The sequence below is a fragment of the Cladophialophora bantiana genome (assembly GCF_000835475.1).
Source record: "Cladophialophora bantiana CBS 173.52 unplaced genomic scaffold supercont1.4, whole genome shotgun sequence".
NCBI lineage: Eukaryota > Fungi > Ascomycota > Eurotiomycetes > Chaetothyriales > Herpotrichiellaceae > Cladophialophora > Cladophialophora bantiana.
In genome coordinates this window covers 2,164,561-2,182,229 of record NW_015971578.1, presented here as the reverse complement: position 1 = coordinate 2,182,229, position 17,669 = coordinate 2,164,561, and the positions used below count along the sequence as shown (strand labels likewise).

The following is a 17,669-nucleotide window of genomic DNA, read 5'->3' as shown; positions in this document are numbered from 1 at the left end:
GAACCAAACTAGGACGAAAGAGTCTAGATACATTGGAGGTTAGTTAACTTCATGCTTGGAGAAACCACCAATAATTAGTATCCGAAGCGTGTGAATAGCATTGAAAGGAAGGGAGGCCGTATGCGGTACGACGCGTTCGAGTGCATTCAAGGCCCTTCAAAATGTAAGTGGAGCTGCAACTCATTTAGAAACTGCTTCCATGTATGCCCAACCACTTGACTGGATGGAAGGTGTAAGCTAAAATAAGAATATTACTATGCTTGATTACTTGGAGGTGTATTTTTGGGGGGCGAGAGAAGATCAACCCTCTATGTGGCGAAGTTACTCGGCCCCCTTCGGGCAAAGCGAATGGGTCACTAGTTATACCGGGCGTTTACTGGACCGTGCAGCCGTCAAGGCTGCACACATGTCATGCTCCTCTATCCGGTTGCATAGCCATGGGCATTCTAAGCATGATTCCACAATTCGTCCCTTAAGTTTAATCGTGCTCGGGTGCACTCTTGTCAATTTTCTCCCATTGCTCACACTCCCTTGCAGAACAGTCACTCTTTCCGAGATTTGGCGGCGTTACCTTGGCCTTTGGTCACTCTTTACAGATCTGCACCCGTTTGCTGTATTCCCACTGTCATTTACAACTTCTCTACGCTTTCTCTGGTCTTATCATGAGAGTCTCCCCTTTGCTAACGCTGCTTTCGGCGCTCGCCGCCACTGCATTAATGTTTATTTGTCTCCTGGGAGGATACTCAACAACCACACTTACGAATCTTGATATGTTCAACGTGAGTCAAACATCACTCTCACTCACTCACACACTCTCTCTGCTTGGGTGAAAGCTGGCTGACATGAACTAGCTTAACATATCTCAAATAGCAAATACAAAATTCAACAACGGGACCGGCAACGGATGCAATTGTGTTGAGTTTGTAAATGGAACGCTCACAATCAACGGTACTGCCGTCGTCAACGGAACCCTCACGCTGGGATATGCGGAGCTAGATCTCTTCGAATACTACTCCGTTTACGCTATCAATTATTGCGAAGGCAATTATCTACCATCTTATCAAGATGATCATGCAAGCGCCGTTATTACTCACTGCGAGACTCCGTCGCTGTCGCGGCGTTTTGACCTCGTCAAGATCATGGAGACGGCCATGACACGCCTTGGTAACGCCCTCGGAGAAGACATATCTTTCGAAGACCTAGACTGGCCAAACGGGATTACGAGCGCATTCATCTACGTGCAGTCTGCTGGTGCAGCTATGGTCGTTTTCTTCCTCATTGGACTTGCCTTCTTGATCTTGGCTACATTGGCGGCGCTCTGGGTTTTATTCACAACCAGCAAGGCCGCTGTGAAATTTATCCTCATCACCTCTGTGGTAAGTCGTTTGATTGGTTATAACCTTGGGCCTCTCGTAACAGAATGTTGACTGTCGCTCCAGCTCGCCTTGCTAAGTCTTACGATTTGTGCGGGTATCGCCACAGCAATCACGACAATCGTTGTCAACGGGATCAACGCCAACGGGGAGCAGATTGGTGTGTCCGCACAACAAGGGAATGTCTTCTTGGCTCTGATATGGATCGCCGTCGCGCTACTCTTCATTTCGACTCTGACTACGGCTGCCACCCTCTGTGTTGGGCCCAACCGTAGGTCACATGTTCCTGTGAGACAATACGAGGCATTCGATATGCCACCGGTGGCAACCAAACGAAGGCCGATGATGATGCCGTATTACATGCAACCTCCAGATTCGGGTTATTGGGATGCATTCTCATCAAGAAGGATGCTAGTGGACCCACGCGACAATGAATATTACGGTTACGGCGAAGAATTCAGATAAGGTTGGCCGTCAGAATTTCATGTCTAATAATGCTTGATACATCGGCCAACATGGGTTGCTGGCCCTTGTATATAGGGAGAGGCCTGTACATAGCTAAAAAATCAACTTTAACCATATGCGGATGTTAGACTCATGAAATTTCAGACTGTGAACGACGGAAAGGGCATTGACCGGAGAAAGTCCGGTACCCGACAACACTTACATGTGAGATGAGGGGCCGGGAGATTTGAGTAAGGCTCATCTACCCCCTCAATCAGATAACGAGTCAGTTGACGGATTTAACCAATTGGAGGATTCACTTCTGTGAGACGGCTGCTTTCTCCGCTGTTTGTGGTCGCACGTAGAGAACCCATTACTGCGGATTACTCCCGAGGTCCGCGTAGTGGTGGGACTTCCAAACATCACTGCAAGAAAGGGTGGGCAGGCATTTTGATAGAAATCTCCACGGCCAAGAACCGGTCAGTCTCCGGATGACAGCCAGGGAACCCTTTCAACCAACCTGCTACTGTGGGGGGAGTCGATCTGTGGTTGGGAGCATAAGATCAGCAGCTTGAGGGGGTTCGAAGACTTTGCTTCTTGCGTCCAGGACGGAGTAATCCGTCCATGTGAGGTGAAAATAGGATTCTGTAGCAGCCCCAGGGCTGACAATGAAATCGCCAATTATGGGGTGCACCTGGCCTCATCTGGCCCCTGACTGATAATAAGCCTACTTAAGTAAGACCAAGCTCACCAAGCACTAGAAGGACCATCGTCGATCTAAACTAACCGCGGGCCTGAACCTCATAGGCCTTAAATCGGAGCAATCTTCCGATTCGTCTAACCTTGATTTTAACCTTTTTTTTATTACCCGCATTACTTACCAGTTCATTGCCACCCCGTGATTACAAGGTCAGTCCCTTGACTTTTACCTTGTAACTCCAATACAGGCGGCCGCTGCTCAAGCCTCCGGTAGTCGGGGTCCGCTAAAACAACCGACCCAGTTAGAAACGGGAAAGGGCTCAGTGTGCCAATATTCACGTCAGACAGCCACAAGCAATATCACTGCGGGGCTTTACTTTGTACGAGGTACTCCGTGCAGTAATGGCCTTACCGGGATCTGGGCTACCCCGTTCATCGCCATCGCTGCGAAGATTAGTTCACTTTCCCAACGGAGACTTAAATCTCCTAGCCAGATTTTAGAATGGTCAGTCCATTCTCGGCCGTTATATCAGAGGACAAGGAGACCAACTCCCTTTAAGGTTTCGTCCGTGCAGCTACCACAACCCCCGTTTTTACTTCAGAGCTGCGGGTATTGCTTTACCTCTTCGAGTGCCGTGAGAGAACTAAAGTCATTAACTAAGCTTGCAATTTCGCGCCAGGTGAAATGCCTAGTTGTTCTGAGCAAGCTGTTGTACCAGACTATCACTAGGGAGTGTAGTGTTGCAAACGAGACATATCACACGGTAGGATTTCGCAATCTTTCTTTTCCTTTGAATCCAGGCTTAATTGATTGTGTAAAATGAGCTCGAATCCGCCGTCTGTTATGGAACCCGTATAAGCTTCAGAGCCCAGTTGAAGCGAGGTTTATCTGCTGCCATTTTCGAAACTGCCGGAAAGACTGACCTAGAATTACCCACCCGATACGATTACAGAGTAGGTCCATATGCGTTTTCTTACATTCCTCGTCCTCGGGGCGCAACGCCTCCCCGACCTCGTGCTGCCATTCCTCCACGAGCACCCATCGCGCCGCCTCTCATTCCTCCTCGTGCCCCCATGCCTCCAGCCGGCCCACCCGGATTGCTCGTGTTTGGATTAGGAACCTGTGGGGCCAAGCCAGCTGGGTTCATCGCCATAGGCTCTGCATCCTTCAGGAGGGAAGCTCTCTCAACCGTGCTGCCGTTCGCCTGGAATTGGCTGCCACCCGTCGTTCCCGCTGTATCGTCGGGGTTGACCTTGATCTTGACGGCGCTGATTTCGACGTGTGTCTGAATAATGCCGATAAGGAAACCGAGAGTCGAAATCACCGCCAGCCAATGTAACGCTAGCGCAGCAGTGCCCTTTGTCACCTGGAATACCCCCGGCGCTTGCGTGTTGTGGCTCGTGGCCAGCTGGACTGCTGCGAACATTTGCGAATTCGACACAGCAGCGGCGAAAGCGAAGACGACTGAAAGACCGATAAGAGCGATCATGGCAATCCGCAGTATGTCGAGCCTGCGGTTCCTTTGTGACTGCCTCCAGGAGGATGCTGGGCCAACCCAAGGCTTGTTTAATGTACCGTAGATGGCAAACATGATGACTCCGAGGGCCAAGAACATGCCAGGAATTGCGGGAAACACAATGAAGACATCATTTTGCAAAGATGCCCCCACCTCAAACAGCACAGAGTTAAGTGTTTGATTAGCAGGCAATGCTTCGAAATTGTATATGTTGTTTGATCCGATGGATAGGTATCGAATGCTTGACGCGTGATCTTTACCGACTGTGATGGCACAGTGTTCAGGCCCGCTGGAAAGCGAACAACACATTGCTACGCCAGAGTCAGCCGCCATCTTCTCACTCTGTGCTCATCACAATACGAACCTGTGTAACCGATGCGGAGTCGAGTTGTTGCTTCTCCATCAACGGAGTTGAACTGTAAAAGATAATATCCTGATGTACCACTACCTGCTCCTTGGGCACCTGGTACGTCACCCAGAATGACTAGACCTTTACAGAAACAGTTAATAGGTACGACTGCAACACGGGTTGGAAGGCATAGCTCACTCTGGAACAAAATAGCAAGCGCGGCTAATAGATATACAAAAAGCCGCAGCCAGACACTGTCTGCCCAACCATCAACAAGTCTTCAATTCATGGGGTGGCTTGGGGACGTACCGGCTATATGCTTCTTCCAATACTGTGACATTCCGGCGCCCATACCCGCTCCCATGCTTGATACCGAATTCATTTTGAGAGAGTGTGTAGTCTAGGCAAATCAAAAGAGAGTAGTCAAGTAGAGGTAGGAAATGCAAAGATTGACACAAAACCGAGAATTGCTATGCTAACGAGCGAGTTCGATGGTAGCAAAGTTGCAGTAGAGATAGTGATGGGTGAATTTTATTCTTATGCTCAGCTACTTGAGCTGACTTTGGCTTCTTGTAAGGGGGGCCTAGTACTGGAGGCTGAGCCCAACCAATTTTAGTGCCGAAATGGCCCTATGGCTGTATATAGCGTTGCCCCTCTGCAGAAAGTGACAATATTCTCAGACTCCAACTGGTAGCTACAATAACCGGTACGGGAGGCTCCCCACATGCTAATTTAAGCTTCTGTTGCCCCTCTCTGCCAAGATTGCTTGAAATCGGGCTGCGCACGGATGCACCTCCGCAAGGCTGGCGGTCCCTCATCCACTGGCCGTTCCCACGATTGGATTACAATTTCAATCTATATCGGGAACTGTGCTTAGGTCAGGGGATTTCTTATGTTGTAGGCTGGGGGGCAGTCAGACGCGCAGCTGACATGCAACTTACTGGCCGGGTTCTAGCTACTAGCAGACAGAATGGCAGAAGTGACGGCGCCCGAGCAATGGATTTCCATCTCACATTATTTTGTAAAGCACGGAGTACGCTCTGCGTGCCACTCATCAATGCTATGGATCTCATGTCGATATCCACCGCTAGTCCTCTTCAAGTGATGTATTGAATATTGCAGCCGGCTGCCGGTGACTCACCTCAAGGGAAGTTTCTATAGAACCTCTGGTCAGTCATGTTTCATAGTCGAGGTGTTGTTGCCTTCCAGAGTCTGGACATCAGAAGCCTTCATTCCCAGCAACAAGCTAGAGGTTTCAGTCTAGAATAACTACGTAGTAAGGAGGATCCTGAGTCTTAATCCCTCCGATTCCCAGGATCACCAGCAGCTTCCCTGATAAACCCAAATTATACTCATCAACCGCGTAATAATTCCCCCCATCAATGTTTCTTGTCTTTTCCAGCGAAATTGGGGAGTGTGAGTGTACTATTCAGAGTGACAGGTTCCATTCCCTATCGGACTCCAATACATAAGAAGTAGAGGGGATTGGAAGGTATAGTATAATTGCACGCAATGGAGAGAGCAACATGAAATTGGATGTAGCGACAGAAGTGAATACAAAACTTCCGATGTCGCAAAGGAATAACCAATTTTCAGAAATTGACTGTAACAACCCATTGACCTGTGCTCAAACCTTCCCACGGAAGCTACAAAGTACATCCAAACGAGATCCTGAAATATCCCCTGTACCCGCACACCCTCGCTCTCAAGAACTGAGAAATCTACATATCGTGGCATTGGTCATCGTGATGTTGCTGTTGATGACAATCCTCCTCTGGGTGGTGTTGCTGTTGATGATAACTATCATCATGATGACCAGATCCTGGGTGAGTATGATCTTCGTGCCCACCCATGTGATGGCCCATATGATCATCGTGTCCCCCCATGTGATGGCCCATATGATCATCGTGTCCCCAGCCTTCATGTGCCTCACCATGGCTGCCGTCATGGTCTGAAAGAAATAGTTAGCGACTACAATGTTCGCGGATATGGATCTATCGAGTTGTCGGGGACTCACAATCTCCTTCATGCTTGTTGTAGCTTCCGTCGTGGGAGTGGTCCCAGCCTGCGTGCTCGTGGTGGTGATGGTGGCCATCATGTTCATGGTTCCACTGGCCGTCGTCGCCTCCATGTTCGTCGTAATGGCCGCTCCCATCGTTCATGGCTGAGTCGTCGCAATGGTCGTCGCCATCATGCCAAGCATCTTCAGCGGCGTCAGCAATGTCGTGGACACCATCGACGATGTCTTCAAGTCCGTGCTCGGCAAGATGTTCCACGTGATCGAGAACCATTGTGTGGTGTATGGGTACTATGGAGGACGCACTGAGTGGGATAATATAAGCGGCAAGTTATTCTCAATGGAGGCTTGAAAAACGTTGGATTTTGAGGACTGGTACTGTTATATGCTCTTCTCGTTTGCCAAGGCAAACTTTGACTTCTTTATATCGTCCACTTCTGGATTTCCAACCACGATCAAAAATAGTAACTCGTCTGCACGTGTTGCTAAAGGAACGGTCAAGCTGAGTAATAACTTCAATCTTATCAGAGAGCAACAGTGGGTTGGGGCTATTTCTCCTGAGGACGATATTTCGAGTGCAAGCGACAGACCGAGGCAGTGCCACAGTGGTAAAAATGGACCAGAATACCTTCCATATTCATCAACCCTATGCTGCAAGGGGAAGTAAGTTTATTGTTAGACGTAGAAGTCAGTGCTTCGGCTACCGTAAGGCCGGGGTGGCATTGTCCCTGTCATCTCGTACATGCAGTTGAATGAAGGTGGTATAAGCACTATGCATACCTAGGTAGAGAAGCTGTCGGTAGTCCAGGGAGTCGCATACTAGCGCCAGGGTGGTAGGAATGTGATAAAGGGCTAGCTTGACAAGTGGATACCAGTATAACGAACAGGGGTAGCGGGGGGCCGGCCCCCGCTTGGGTACTCGGTCCAAGACCGCCAATGAGACTATACGGTCAAGTTACCTACCTGGGCATGAAAATATCCTGTATTTTACATGGCGTTTCTTCACATTCTCTACCGATTACGTGGCACCCAACACGTGGAATCATGGCGACTCGCTTACGCCACACAAGTCGTTTTGCCAACTGACCAGCTATCATGCCCACAACCACCCGCTGGTAGCGTTTAATCAAGGCAAAAGTTGGAAAGGGTTTGCACCCGTAATTAATGGTAAGATAGATTGGCCATTGTTTTGACCATTGTGACGCGTCGCTTTTACACCGCCCGGGATTTGTACTCGGCTCGACCTAAATAGAACGAATCCTTGTATGTTCACGCAGTATTCTAGCCTAACTAGGCTGCGCCTCCAAGCTCTCTACGCATCGTGCTGTGGGATGTCGCCAAAGAGGGCCACCTTCATGGCTGTAAATACTGCGAACTTGCACAGTCAGCGGTATTTGAAATTGTATATAACTCATAGATTGCGCACCTGGGATTCTTGGAAGAAAAAGTAATTCCCTCTGATAGAGATTAGGTAGACTTCCAGGTTCTCGACCTTCGTGTTATCAACCTTGCCTATTACGCTGCAATGGGAAAATTCAGTTTGAAAAAGACTCCTAAGCCGTCAAGCTCTGGTCCTAAAGAACCACCACCTCCCCCTCCCAAACCTGCAGCTCCAGCGAAGCCACCATCACCGCCGCCACCACCTTCCAACCCTCCAGCAGCTCCAGCGAAGCCACCATCACCACCACCAGCGAGTCATCCAGCATCTCCACCAGAGCCGCCATCATTACCATCACATAACCCTCCAGTAACTCCAGAGCGGCAACCACCGCCGCCAGGAGAACCCCATGGGACAGAGCCGAACCATCCAACAGAAACATCATTGCCAGGAGAAGCCCACGGGACAGAGCCGAGCCATCCAACAGAAACACCACTGCCAGGAGAACCTCACAGAACTGAGCTCAAACATCCAATAGAAACGCCACTGCCAGGAGAACCCCATGGGACAGAGCCGAACCATCCAACAGCAACACCACTGCCAGGGGAACCCCACGGGACTGGGCTCCAACATCCACCACCACTCGGTCATCCAGACACCGAGCCGGGACATCCGGAAGAGCCACCGTTCGAAGTCCCGAGTGCTCAGCAGCCACATGTGTCGCAAGCACCTCCAAAACCCCTGCATCCGGGTACCATCGCTCCTGATAATGAACATCGACCGACAAGTTCATACCCACCAAATGAGAACTCTTTCCCATTCGGCTCAGGAGCAACTGACCCAAACTCGTATTATGGCCAGCAGCCCAGCTACAATTGGCAAGATGACTTGAAGAGCCAGCTCACAGGTATCGGTGCGAATGCAGCGAATACCACAGTCACAGGTCTTATCCAAACTGGTCTGCAAAAATGGCAAAATCAGCAGTACCCGAATATGTACCCAGGGGGAACTGTAAATCCCAACGCGTACCCTTCAGATCCTAACGCATACCCCACCGATCCTAACGCATACCCTTCGGATCCTAACGAAGACTCTTTAGATCCTAACGCATACCCTTCAGATCCTAATGCATACCCCACCGATCCTAACACATACCCTTCGGATCCCAGTATGGGTGCGGATCCCAGTATGGGTATGGATCCCAGTATGGGCGCGGGATTCGATCACGGTGCTGGTGTCCATAGCGGCGCGAACGTCAATAACGGCGGGGACTCCAGCACATACAACACGAACTTCGCCAACAGCACGAATGCTGGCAACGGTGTAGATTCCAACGCATACAATACGAATTTCCTCAACAACATGAATCTCGGCAATGATATGGAACACGGTGACGATATGGAACACAGTGGCGATATGGAACACGGTGACGATATGGAACACAGTGGCGATATGGAACACAGTGGCGATATGGAACACAGTGGCGATATGGAACACGGTGACGATATGGAACACAGTGGCGATATGGAACACGGTGACGATATGGAACACAGTGGCGATATGGAACACGGTGACGATATGGAACACAGTGGCGATATGGAACACAGTGGCGATATGGAACACAGTGGCGATATGGAACACGGTGACGATATGGAACACAGTGGCGATATGGAACACAGTGGCGATATGGAACACGGTGACGATATGGAACACAGTGGTGATATGGAACACGGTGGTGATATGGAACACGGTGAGGACATGGAACACAGTGGTGATATGGAACACGGTGAGGATATGGGGCCGTATGACGGGTTGGAGACTGATGGTGGGACATATTCTCCTGGGGGAACATATTGGCCTGGCGAACAATATCACGATGAAGACGACATAGAGGGCGATGATGAGGCTAATGGAGGGTTTTTTGACCCCGCGGGTGAACACACTGCAGAGGATGGTCACTCTGGAGGCGCCAGCATGTTGGGGAATGCGACATACGGCGCATCCATCCCTCAACCCCCCGGCGCAAGGATTGGGGTAACCATCCGATAGAGGTGTGACATTCTGCTTCCTCGAGCCCATACCAGGATCGAATGCTCTTCATTTGTTTGGAGTTAGCAGAGGGGTTTGTCTTTCGTTGATATCAGCAGGAATGAGACTAGGGCGTTTGCTTGAAGAAATCTGCGAGACTGGCTGCCCTTTTGCTTCATACCCATGAAGTTTGCTCTCATGTCGTTAGACAAGGGGCAGACTCACCCGGCGAAAGATGACAGCTTCAGATCCAAGGCCTTTAGTTTGTGTGTTGTACACATGAAAGATCAATTTCAGACTCGTTCAAGCTAAACGGACAACGGATTTATTTCGTAAACTTTCGATATCAGCCACGCTGTTGGAAGTCAAATGAAGCTCCACCAATTCAGAAGACTGAATTCTACTTTCTGCGTTTTGTACAACTTGTCGGTGCTTGCTCAGTGCTCTACCACAGAGACACGGGTCGTTTCCTGCCTTGTCGCATCTTTGGATATGATTCTTGACGAGATTCATTGATGAAGAATGTTCAGGGGCAAGCTGCATGTTGGTGAACTGCGTTCGCCGAAATTGCCTTGTGGGACAAAGGGGGAATCACTCTTCCTGACAAATCTGCCTGCCTTCTTTCTCAATGTACCCGGTAATTAAAGGTGATATTCATGATCGAGGCAATTTTGGAAAATGCATTCACCATGCTCAACCATGGCGCTTCGCCATCCCGCTATTCGCGCATGTAATGCCATATCCATAAATACGTCACCGAAGCCTCACCCAAGGGCGCCTAAAAGATGGGAAGCCTAATTTCGGGCGTCACTAAATGTGATGATTCGAATGCTCCCAAGATGAACATTCTGCGGCAAACTGGATTGATTTTCCAGTTGAAAAACTTGAAATGAGGTGGGGTGAAATGAGGGGCTCTGCTATTTCGCTAGAAAACCCCGTGCTCGTCGTAGGAGGAGGTATATCCATCAATACGCCCAACGATTAGGCTCTGACTCGAATATACGGCAGGTATTTGTGGGCTTGCTATTGCTTCTAGGCTGAAAAGGTGCGAACCTCAGAAGCAAACAACCGCCCTCGGGTCAAAGTGATATGTCGAAACTGAGGTGTATTAGGCAGGAGTCCAGTACATCCTGTTCGAGCGAGAGACAAGAGAAGAAATTTTTGAAAAAGACACGAGATTGGGGTGAGCGCCTCCCTGAAAGACGTCTCTGAGCATATGGAAGCGATGCTCAGGAAGAAAATCTGGGAATACTCATTCACTAGGGCGAGGAGTATTTGAAGCTCTTACCAGACAGTCTTGGAGCGCGTCTACACGAAGCGACAGTCGATCCTCACTAGATCAAACATTTTCACATCTCGACGCAGACACGGGGGAAGTTGTGCCGCGGAAGAAACTTCGCAGGCTCTTGAGCGAGAACCAGAAGTTGAATATCAAAGTTGAGCCCCCCATCCACCGATGTATGCTTAACTACGCTCTCAGCCGTCGACTTCGTAGAGCTATAGTTTAGCAAACGCCTCCTGAATGCCAGTATCAAATCGCCTGAGCAAGTCACCGCCGAATTCGAGGACGGTTCTCAGGAGACTGCTGCTTGTCTCTTAGGTTGTGATAGCTCTAAATCTCAGGTACGGGAATTTCTCTGCGGCGATAATGGCAAGCTGCTTGGGACCGACTTGACGATGATCAACCACGTCGTAAAATACACTGCAGAATAAGCATTATTCTTGCGTATGCATCATCCTATTGTGAAGCTTGCATTTTCCGGTGATGGATGCACTGCGCTTCTTGCAGGTAACGATTACTACATCCACTTTCCTTCTCAAGGCAAACCCGAGAACATTTTTCAGAGCCTAACCACCGCAAATTATTTACAGTGGTGATGTTTCGGACAAAGACGATCCAGAAAACTGGATCCATGAAATCTGCTTCTACTGGAGAGGTCCTCCATACGCAGCCGACCTTGGAGATCCACAAGAACGCCTTATGATACTTTAAAACCCGGGCATCACAACTGTCTGAACCTTTCCGAACGGCTGCACTTGCGCTCCAGAATGATGAAATTTTCCCGGTCGACCCCGGAATGCAGTTCGCACCGTTCCCGTGGGACAATACCGATGGGAGAGTCACATTGGCTGGCGACGCAGCCCATGCGATGCTTCCACGTGAGTCACCCAGTGATTTCCTGCTCACGTTTCACTCATTGACCTTTTGTTTTGCTTTGTACAGATAGGGGCCAAGGTCTCAACAACGCATTGAAAGACGCTAGCGAGATTGTTGATGCATTGTAGGCAGTCCATACAGGCAGCAGATCCCTGAAAGATGCCATCGACGCATATGAGGCAGAGATGATCCCTCGTGGTGCTGCGGAGGTCGGACTCACCCGACAGCAAGCAGATAAGAGAATCGATGCCCAATATGAGGATGATTCTGTGCGAATGTGACTACATAGGCAGAGGTCCTGGAGTATGCTGAACTGCATCAAAAACTTCGCAATATCCAGCGGTTACAGGTGGTTCAAATACCCTATATAGATGTTCCCAAGACATCGTGGAGTACGATATGACTGGCCTGCTATATCTCTCAATACATTCTCCACTATCATATTCCAACGACGTAACCTTGTGGATAAAAGGCTTTCACGGTCCTCACGAAAAGCTTTCATCTTGGGTATCGTCTAAGATTCAAACGGTGCCAACTTCACCGCCTCATCTGCTTCTCGATAAGCGTCGTAACCGTAAAGCCATGGCTGTACCTCTGGACAGGTCCTACAATTAGGTTCAGCATCATCCCACATCAGCGAAGTCAAAGTAAACACGTACCAACGGCTAGGAAACTTGCCAGATATCTCTTTACCCAGTTGTGATTCGAAGAGCTTGTCCCTTTCCTGCTGTTCCGGGCCGTCAGGCATGTGGAATTCCTCCCTCTGATGGAAGGTTTCTCGGGCAATCCTCTCGCTTCTGGGTTTACGGAGGTGTTCATAGAGCGTGATCGCCGACGGCAATTGTTCCTTGGATGTGACGTAGGACAGCAATCTTCCTAGGACCGCCCCATCTTCTATGGATGAATTTGCACCTTGTGCAAGATAGGGAAGCATTGGGTGGCAGGAATCGCCGAGTAAGACGAAGTTCTTCTCCAGATTCGTCCATGATACGACCTCTTCTCGATGCATCAGTTTCCACTTGTCGACTTGGTCAACTTGCTTGAGGAAACGGGTGAGTATGGGATCCCACCCAGCAAAGAATGCCTGCATCTCACTGACTGAGCCTGCCGTTCGTGAAAGTCCGTGCGGGAGGTCGTCTGGGCAAAGGAGGACTATATTGTACATCGTGCCGCCTCTGATTGAGTATGCCACTGCGTGGGAATAAGGACCGATCCAGAAATGAACCTGAGGGTTAGCGATCCAATGCCTCAATTCAGTATCTGTGATCTTGTCAAGTTGAAGAACAATTCTGTAAGCCAAGTCTCCAGTCGGTAGCGGCTCGTCGGCTTTCTTCAACATGCTCTCTCTGCATTTTGACCACAGTCCGTCAGCCCCAACGACAAGGTCGCTCTTAACTTCTTGACCAGATTTGAAGATGACTTTCGGCCCTGCCGGAGTGCTCTCAACCAACGACACGCGACAATCGAGCTGCACAATGACACCGAGCGAGAGGGCTTTATTATATAAGATATTCTGCAAATCAACCCGATGAATGTCAAGGAAGGGGATTCCGTATTTTTGCTGAATGCTCTTGTCAAACTCCCGGTCCTCTGCCAGGACCTTGCCGTCCCTGTATCTGTGCACAGCCAGTACCTTCGGTATTGCAGCTAGGGCCTTGATTGAATCTTCCAGGCCCCATTCTCGAAATAATCTCGAAGCATTCGGGGTGATTTGTAGTCCAGCACCGATCTCAGCCAGTTCTTTGGCGGCCTCGAAGACTGTGACCCTGTGTCCTGCAAGAGCACAGGAAATGGCGGCAGCCAGACCTGCTAACCCCGCTCCCACGATCACAATGTTCAATTTGTCTTCGCATATACGGACGTCGGCTTGATCAGATGCCGAGTCACTCTGAATACTTGTTGACATTGGAGCCACAAGGTAGATATGCTGGGATCCTTGCTCAACCTGGTCCAAACAGAGCGGGAACGGTTCGCCGTTCTTCAAAATCTGAGCGCGACGCCCTCTGCGGATATTCCAAACGCCACGGCGCACCAGGGGCGGAGGGGAACAGAAGTGGCTTGGTGGGTACGGGTCGATCTCTCTCGGTAGTTGGTCCTCTTCAACTACCGATCGACCTCTGGTATGCCTCACCAGCCTGAGGAAGCGACGAGCAAAGCCAAACTCGACATCAACAGTTCATCTTTTCAGCTTCGAGCGAGAATCATTCGGGTCGCGATGGAAAATCTTCCGCAGCTTGGCAAAGCAATTGCTCAGGTCGTATTGCCAACATACCAGCTATACAAGCCATTGTTGCTAATTCAAGCCGACACAACAAATAGACATCGCGTCAGACCTTCACCTATGGCGAGCATCCGCGTCAGCAGTTGGATCTCTACACTCCCACTAGTGCAACACAATCAAAGATTGGTAATTCTGTTCTGATCTTCTTGTATGGTGGAGGATTCGTCCGAGGCGATAAAATCAACCCGGGTTTTCCTGAGGGTTTGGTATATGCGAACGTAGGCCATTTTTTTTACGGAAACCCTGGGAGTCAAGGTCGTTATTCCTGACTGCCGACTCATCTCTCACGGCGCAACCTTCCCTTCCGGAGGCCAAGATCTGGAACTGGTTATCGAATGGGTCAACGGCCATATATGCAACGATATGGCAAAACCGATAAACCTTTATATCATGGGTAACTCCGCCGGAGGTGTCCATTTAGCAACCTATCTCTTTGCGCCTGAATTTGGCCGAAGTCGCCAGAGAATGCTCATAGCAGATGCTCCAGATCTGAAATTGAAGGGTGTCATATTTTTTTCGGCCCCCTTCCATTTCGATGGGGCCGTTGCGGAGAGAGCACAAACTCTCCAAGCATATTTCGGGAATCACGTCCGCAACCCATGCCCCCTGGGTCTGCTGAGATCTTGTAAGGAAGCCGGGTCCATTAGTGAACTCAAAAGAGTTCCGGTCATCGTCCTTTACAGAGGTCTTGATCCGGAAGACGAGATTCTCAGGTCAAAAAATGACTTTGTGAAAGAGTGGATTGAAACAGACGTTATAGCCGACGGATTAACAGTCTTAAGAATGGAAGGTCACAATCATATCAGCCCGGTCTTATGGTTGGGGACAGGAATCTCAAAAGAAGAAGCCTGGGGCCGGCCGGTGGTCGAGTTCATTAATGCAGCCGCCTCCCAGGGTTGATAAGGGTGTTGTGGAGAGGCGGTGACTTAGGCGAAGTGTTGTTTCCTCGATGTTGGTCGTTTCCAGAGGTCCATTCTGAGCCGTGATATCGAAGGTTTCTCCAAGTGAAGAAAAGCGTGATACCTTTGCATATAGAGCCTTATTTGCTTCAGGAGACATGGCAATGCACATGATGCATCAGCTTGACAATACAGTGGGAGAGCATTTATGGCAGTCTATCAGTATTGAAGCTAGCTGTACGCCTAATGCTCCTCCTTGTTACGAGAGAAGCGGTAAGGTCCTCCAAGTTGATGTACCAAAGTAGTAGCCGCCGAAAGTCTGTCATAGCAAGACCGCCACTAGTGATCTCCTGGTCAAAGTGTGGAGGACAGGAGGTCAGCAGCAGCAGGTCACTATGGGTCAAATCCAACCGCAGGCAACAGAGAGGCGAAGCTCTGTTCTTGTCCGGGTATGATCGCCTGAAGCATAAAATCCAGGACTCGTGAAATGTGACCTTACTATGCACAGGCAATCTTGTCGCGTGTAGTGATATTATGTCGTCTGGTGGGAGCTCCAACTGGTACGGATGAGAGAATGATGGAGGCCGTTTGCTTAAATCCTGAAGGTCAAAGCACCTTCATATAGCAAGAGTCACGGGCATGGTATTTGTCGATAAGTGAAAGGAGTTGCTTGAACTCGGTCGGTTCAGGAAGGTCTTGAAGGAGGCCATCAGCCTCCGACAGAGGCTCGTAAGCACGTTGGTCTTTGAGGCGCCTACGTCCTGTTTTATCGAGAGGCTTGCCGAGCATTCTGGCCGTTGGCAACATAAGCCTATGGTCCATCAAGAAACCGCTTCAGCGAGAAAAGTCCGTCGGCAATGGCAAAGCCAGCTCAAGGATGCTGCACAACAGTTTGACGTCGTGAAAGAAGAACCCGAAACGTCGTCTTTGATGGTTAGTAAGGGCTCTGCAGAATATGTCGATCGCCCAGGACCTCCGCCAAGATATACTCTGAGATCAGTTCCCCAAAATGTCTCACTGTCCAACCCGTCATCGGACGCCACCACGAGTACCGCTGTCTCAGAGTTCGAACCTCTGATAAAGTCTGGCAGAACCTTGCGTGATAAGTTGTTAAAAGCCCCAACAGGGAAAGAGTGGTCTGAAATTGGTGATATTCACGCGTTCTCTAGAGAATCTGGCCCAGGAATGATCAAGCCAGTGTTTTCAAAAGATGTCATCTCCCGGTTAGGGTGCTGGGGACGGACCTGTGGCTATCAGCCCATCCTGAAGCATCATCTCCAGGCTATTCCTTACAGAAAGTTCGTCGAGGCACTCATTCATTTCGAACTACTCTCATATTGGCGAAGACAGTTTCAATGCAAACACAACATGTCATGTTTCAGGCAACACCAGGAATGGTTTGAAGTCGACGACGCTACCGCCTCCGGTTTTACGACCAACCTCCTTGAGTGGATCACGGTAGCTAATCCTTACGATGAGCAGTGCAGGCTAATACAGAAGTGGAACTTGGTCATTGAGAGCATGGTGAAGCGCCAAATGGCCATTACATCTCAGGGCCTTCTGGACACACTTGATAGCTCGTTTGAAATTGTGGGCACGTACCACAACAAGAACGTCGCCCACGAAAATGTTAGAATTCGCACTGAAATGACAGAACGCACCAGCGGCCAGACAAAAGCCTCTACAAGAGCGGCTGAGCGATTTACCGCGCCCGACGCCAGTGACGGCGACATCATCTCTACACTTGCTGATATCATTGTGTCTCCTACCTCGGCAGAAAGGTGTCTTCATGCTCGGTCTTATCTCTGGAGCACCGACGTCCTTTTTCTCGCAGGTAACAAACACATTTGGTGGCCTTAACTGTAAGATCAAGGCCGACTATGGGCGGGAAGTCCATCCCCAACAGAGTTAAGCCCATCCTATGCTTTAGCTCGAGAGTGCGGGTGGTGATTACACCGTAGGAGAGTTGAAGGTGCGAGTTGTAGTGTTGAGCTCGCCTCTGACAGAGCTCCATTACATAGAAAGTTGGGAGATATCAGATGATCAATCGATATCACCGCTGGATTCTGGTGGTCAATGAGAGCGAATTCAGGGACGAGAGCCTGGTCGTCGATTGCGCCTTGTTGGGGCCCACAAGGGGCAGGACTCAGAGCGACCATTTGGATTCGCCGCCCAGACAGCGTTAGCGCCGACTATGGTGCCTGCGCAAGGCTGAAAATCCACACACACCTCTGGCCCGCTGGCGCAATGGCGTCAAAGGGTTTAATCATGGGAGGATCCTCGGATTTTGTACTAACAAGTGGTCGAGATATGGCAGCACTTTGCACCGCATACGTTTTTGCACATAGATGTGCATTCGAGAGCCATCACAGTGTTCACCATGAAGAACGTTGAAAACTCGGGCAGTGAAAAGGATTGCGGACAGCGGCCGAGATGTCGTCCTTCACAGTCCTCTGTTAAAGGTCTGCCTCAAGCTGGTGCGTGGTCTAGTAAACGGCTATATCAGAGACATTGACCCGGAACGAG

At 49.8% G+C, this 17,669-nt stretch overlaps 9 protein-coding genes across 9 annotated transcripts; 6 read left to right on the top strand and 3 right to left on the bottom strand.

Annotated features, from left to right (window-relative positions):
- Positions 1-662: 662 nt before the first annotated feature.
- Z519_03570 (uncharacterized protein) lies at positions 663-1,838 on the top strand (the record flags this gene model as incomplete). The annotated part of the gene is made up of 3 exons (XM_016761320.1): positions 663-779; positions 852-1,376; positions 1,440-1,838. The coding sequence occupies 3 exons, from the start codon at positions 663-665 to the stop codon at positions 1,836-1,838; spliced, it is 1,041 nt and encodes a 346-aa protein (XP_016623170.1).
- A 1,652-nt stretch (positions 1,839-3,490) lies between these two features.
- Z519_03569 (uncharacterized protein) lies at positions 3,491-4,764 on the bottom strand (the record flags this gene model as incomplete). Its single annotated transcript, XM_016761319.1, has 4 exons — positions 3,491-4,344; positions 4,398-4,523; positions 4,581-4,640; positions 4,692-4,764. The coding sequence occupies 4 exons, from the start codon at positions 4,762-4,764 to the stop codon at positions 3,491-3,493; spliced, it is 1,113 nt and encodes a 370-aa protein (XP_016623169.1).
- Positions 4,765-6,087: 1,323 nt separating this feature from the next.
- Positions 6,088-6,537, bottom strand: Z519_03568 (uncharacterized protein; the record flags this gene model as incomplete). The annotated part of the gene is made up of 2 exons (XM_016761318.1): positions 6,088-6,333; positions 6,400-6,537. 2 exons carry the CDS (start codon positions 6,535-6,537, stop codon positions 6,088-6,090), a joined length of 384 nt encoding a protein of 127 aa, XP_016623168.1.
- A 37-nt stretch (positions 6,538-6,574) lies between these two features.
- On the top strand, positions 6,575-6,751 carry Z519_03567 (uncharacterized protein; the record flags this gene model as incomplete). Its single annotated transcript, XM_016761317.1, has 1 exon — positions 6,575-6,751. The coding sequence occupies one exon, from the start codon at positions 6,575-6,577 to the stop codon at positions 6,749-6,751; it is 177 nt and encodes a 58-aa protein (XP_016623167.1).
- A 1,173-nt stretch (positions 6,752-7,924) lies between these two features.
- Z519_03566 (uncharacterized protein) lies at positions 7,925-9,826 on the top strand (the record flags this gene model as incomplete). Its single annotated transcript, XM_016761316.1, has 1 exon — positions 7,925-9,826. One exon carries the CDS (start codon positions 7,925-7,927, stop codon positions 9,824-9,826), a length of 1,902 nt encoding a protein of 633 aa, XP_016623166.1.
- A 2,057-nt stretch (positions 9,827-11,883) lies between these two features.
- Positions 11,884-12,244, top strand: Z519_03565 (uncharacterized protein; the record flags this gene model as incomplete). The annotated part of the gene is made up of 3 exons (XM_016761315.1): positions 11,884-11,965; positions 12,030-12,087; positions 12,112-12,244. The coding sequence occupies 3 exons, from the start codon at positions 11,884-11,886 to the stop codon at positions 12,242-12,244; spliced, it is 273 nt and encodes a 90-aa protein (XP_016623165.1).
- A 233-nt stretch (positions 12,245-12,477) lies between these two features.
- Positions 12,478-13,869, bottom strand: Z519_03564 (uncharacterized protein; the record flags this gene model as incomplete). Its single annotated transcript, XM_016761314.1, has 2 exons — positions 12,478-12,568; positions 12,623-13,869. 2 exons carry the CDS (start codon positions 13,867-13,869, stop codon positions 12,478-12,480), a joined length of 1,338 nt encoding a protein of 445 aa, XP_016623164.1.
- A 216-nt stretch (positions 13,870-14,085) lies between these two features.
- Positions 14,086-15,144, top strand: Z519_03563 (uncharacterized protein; the record flags this gene model as incomplete). The annotated part of the gene is made up of 2 exons (XM_016761313.1): positions 14,086-14,370; positions 14,467-15,144. 2 exons carry the CDS (start codon positions 14,086-14,088, stop codon positions 15,142-15,144), a joined length of 963 nt encoding a protein of 320 aa, XP_016623163.1.
- An 812-nt stretch (positions 15,145-15,956) lies between these two features.
- Z519_03562 (uncharacterized protein) lies at positions 15,957-17,003 on the top strand (the record flags this gene model as incomplete). Its single annotated transcript, XM_016761312.1, has 1 exon — positions 15,957-17,003. One exon carries the CDS (start codon positions 15,957-15,959, stop codon positions 17,001-17,003), a length of 1,047 nt encoding a protein of 348 aa, XP_016623162.1.
- Between the last annotated feature and the right edge of the window lie 666 nt (positions 17,004-17,669).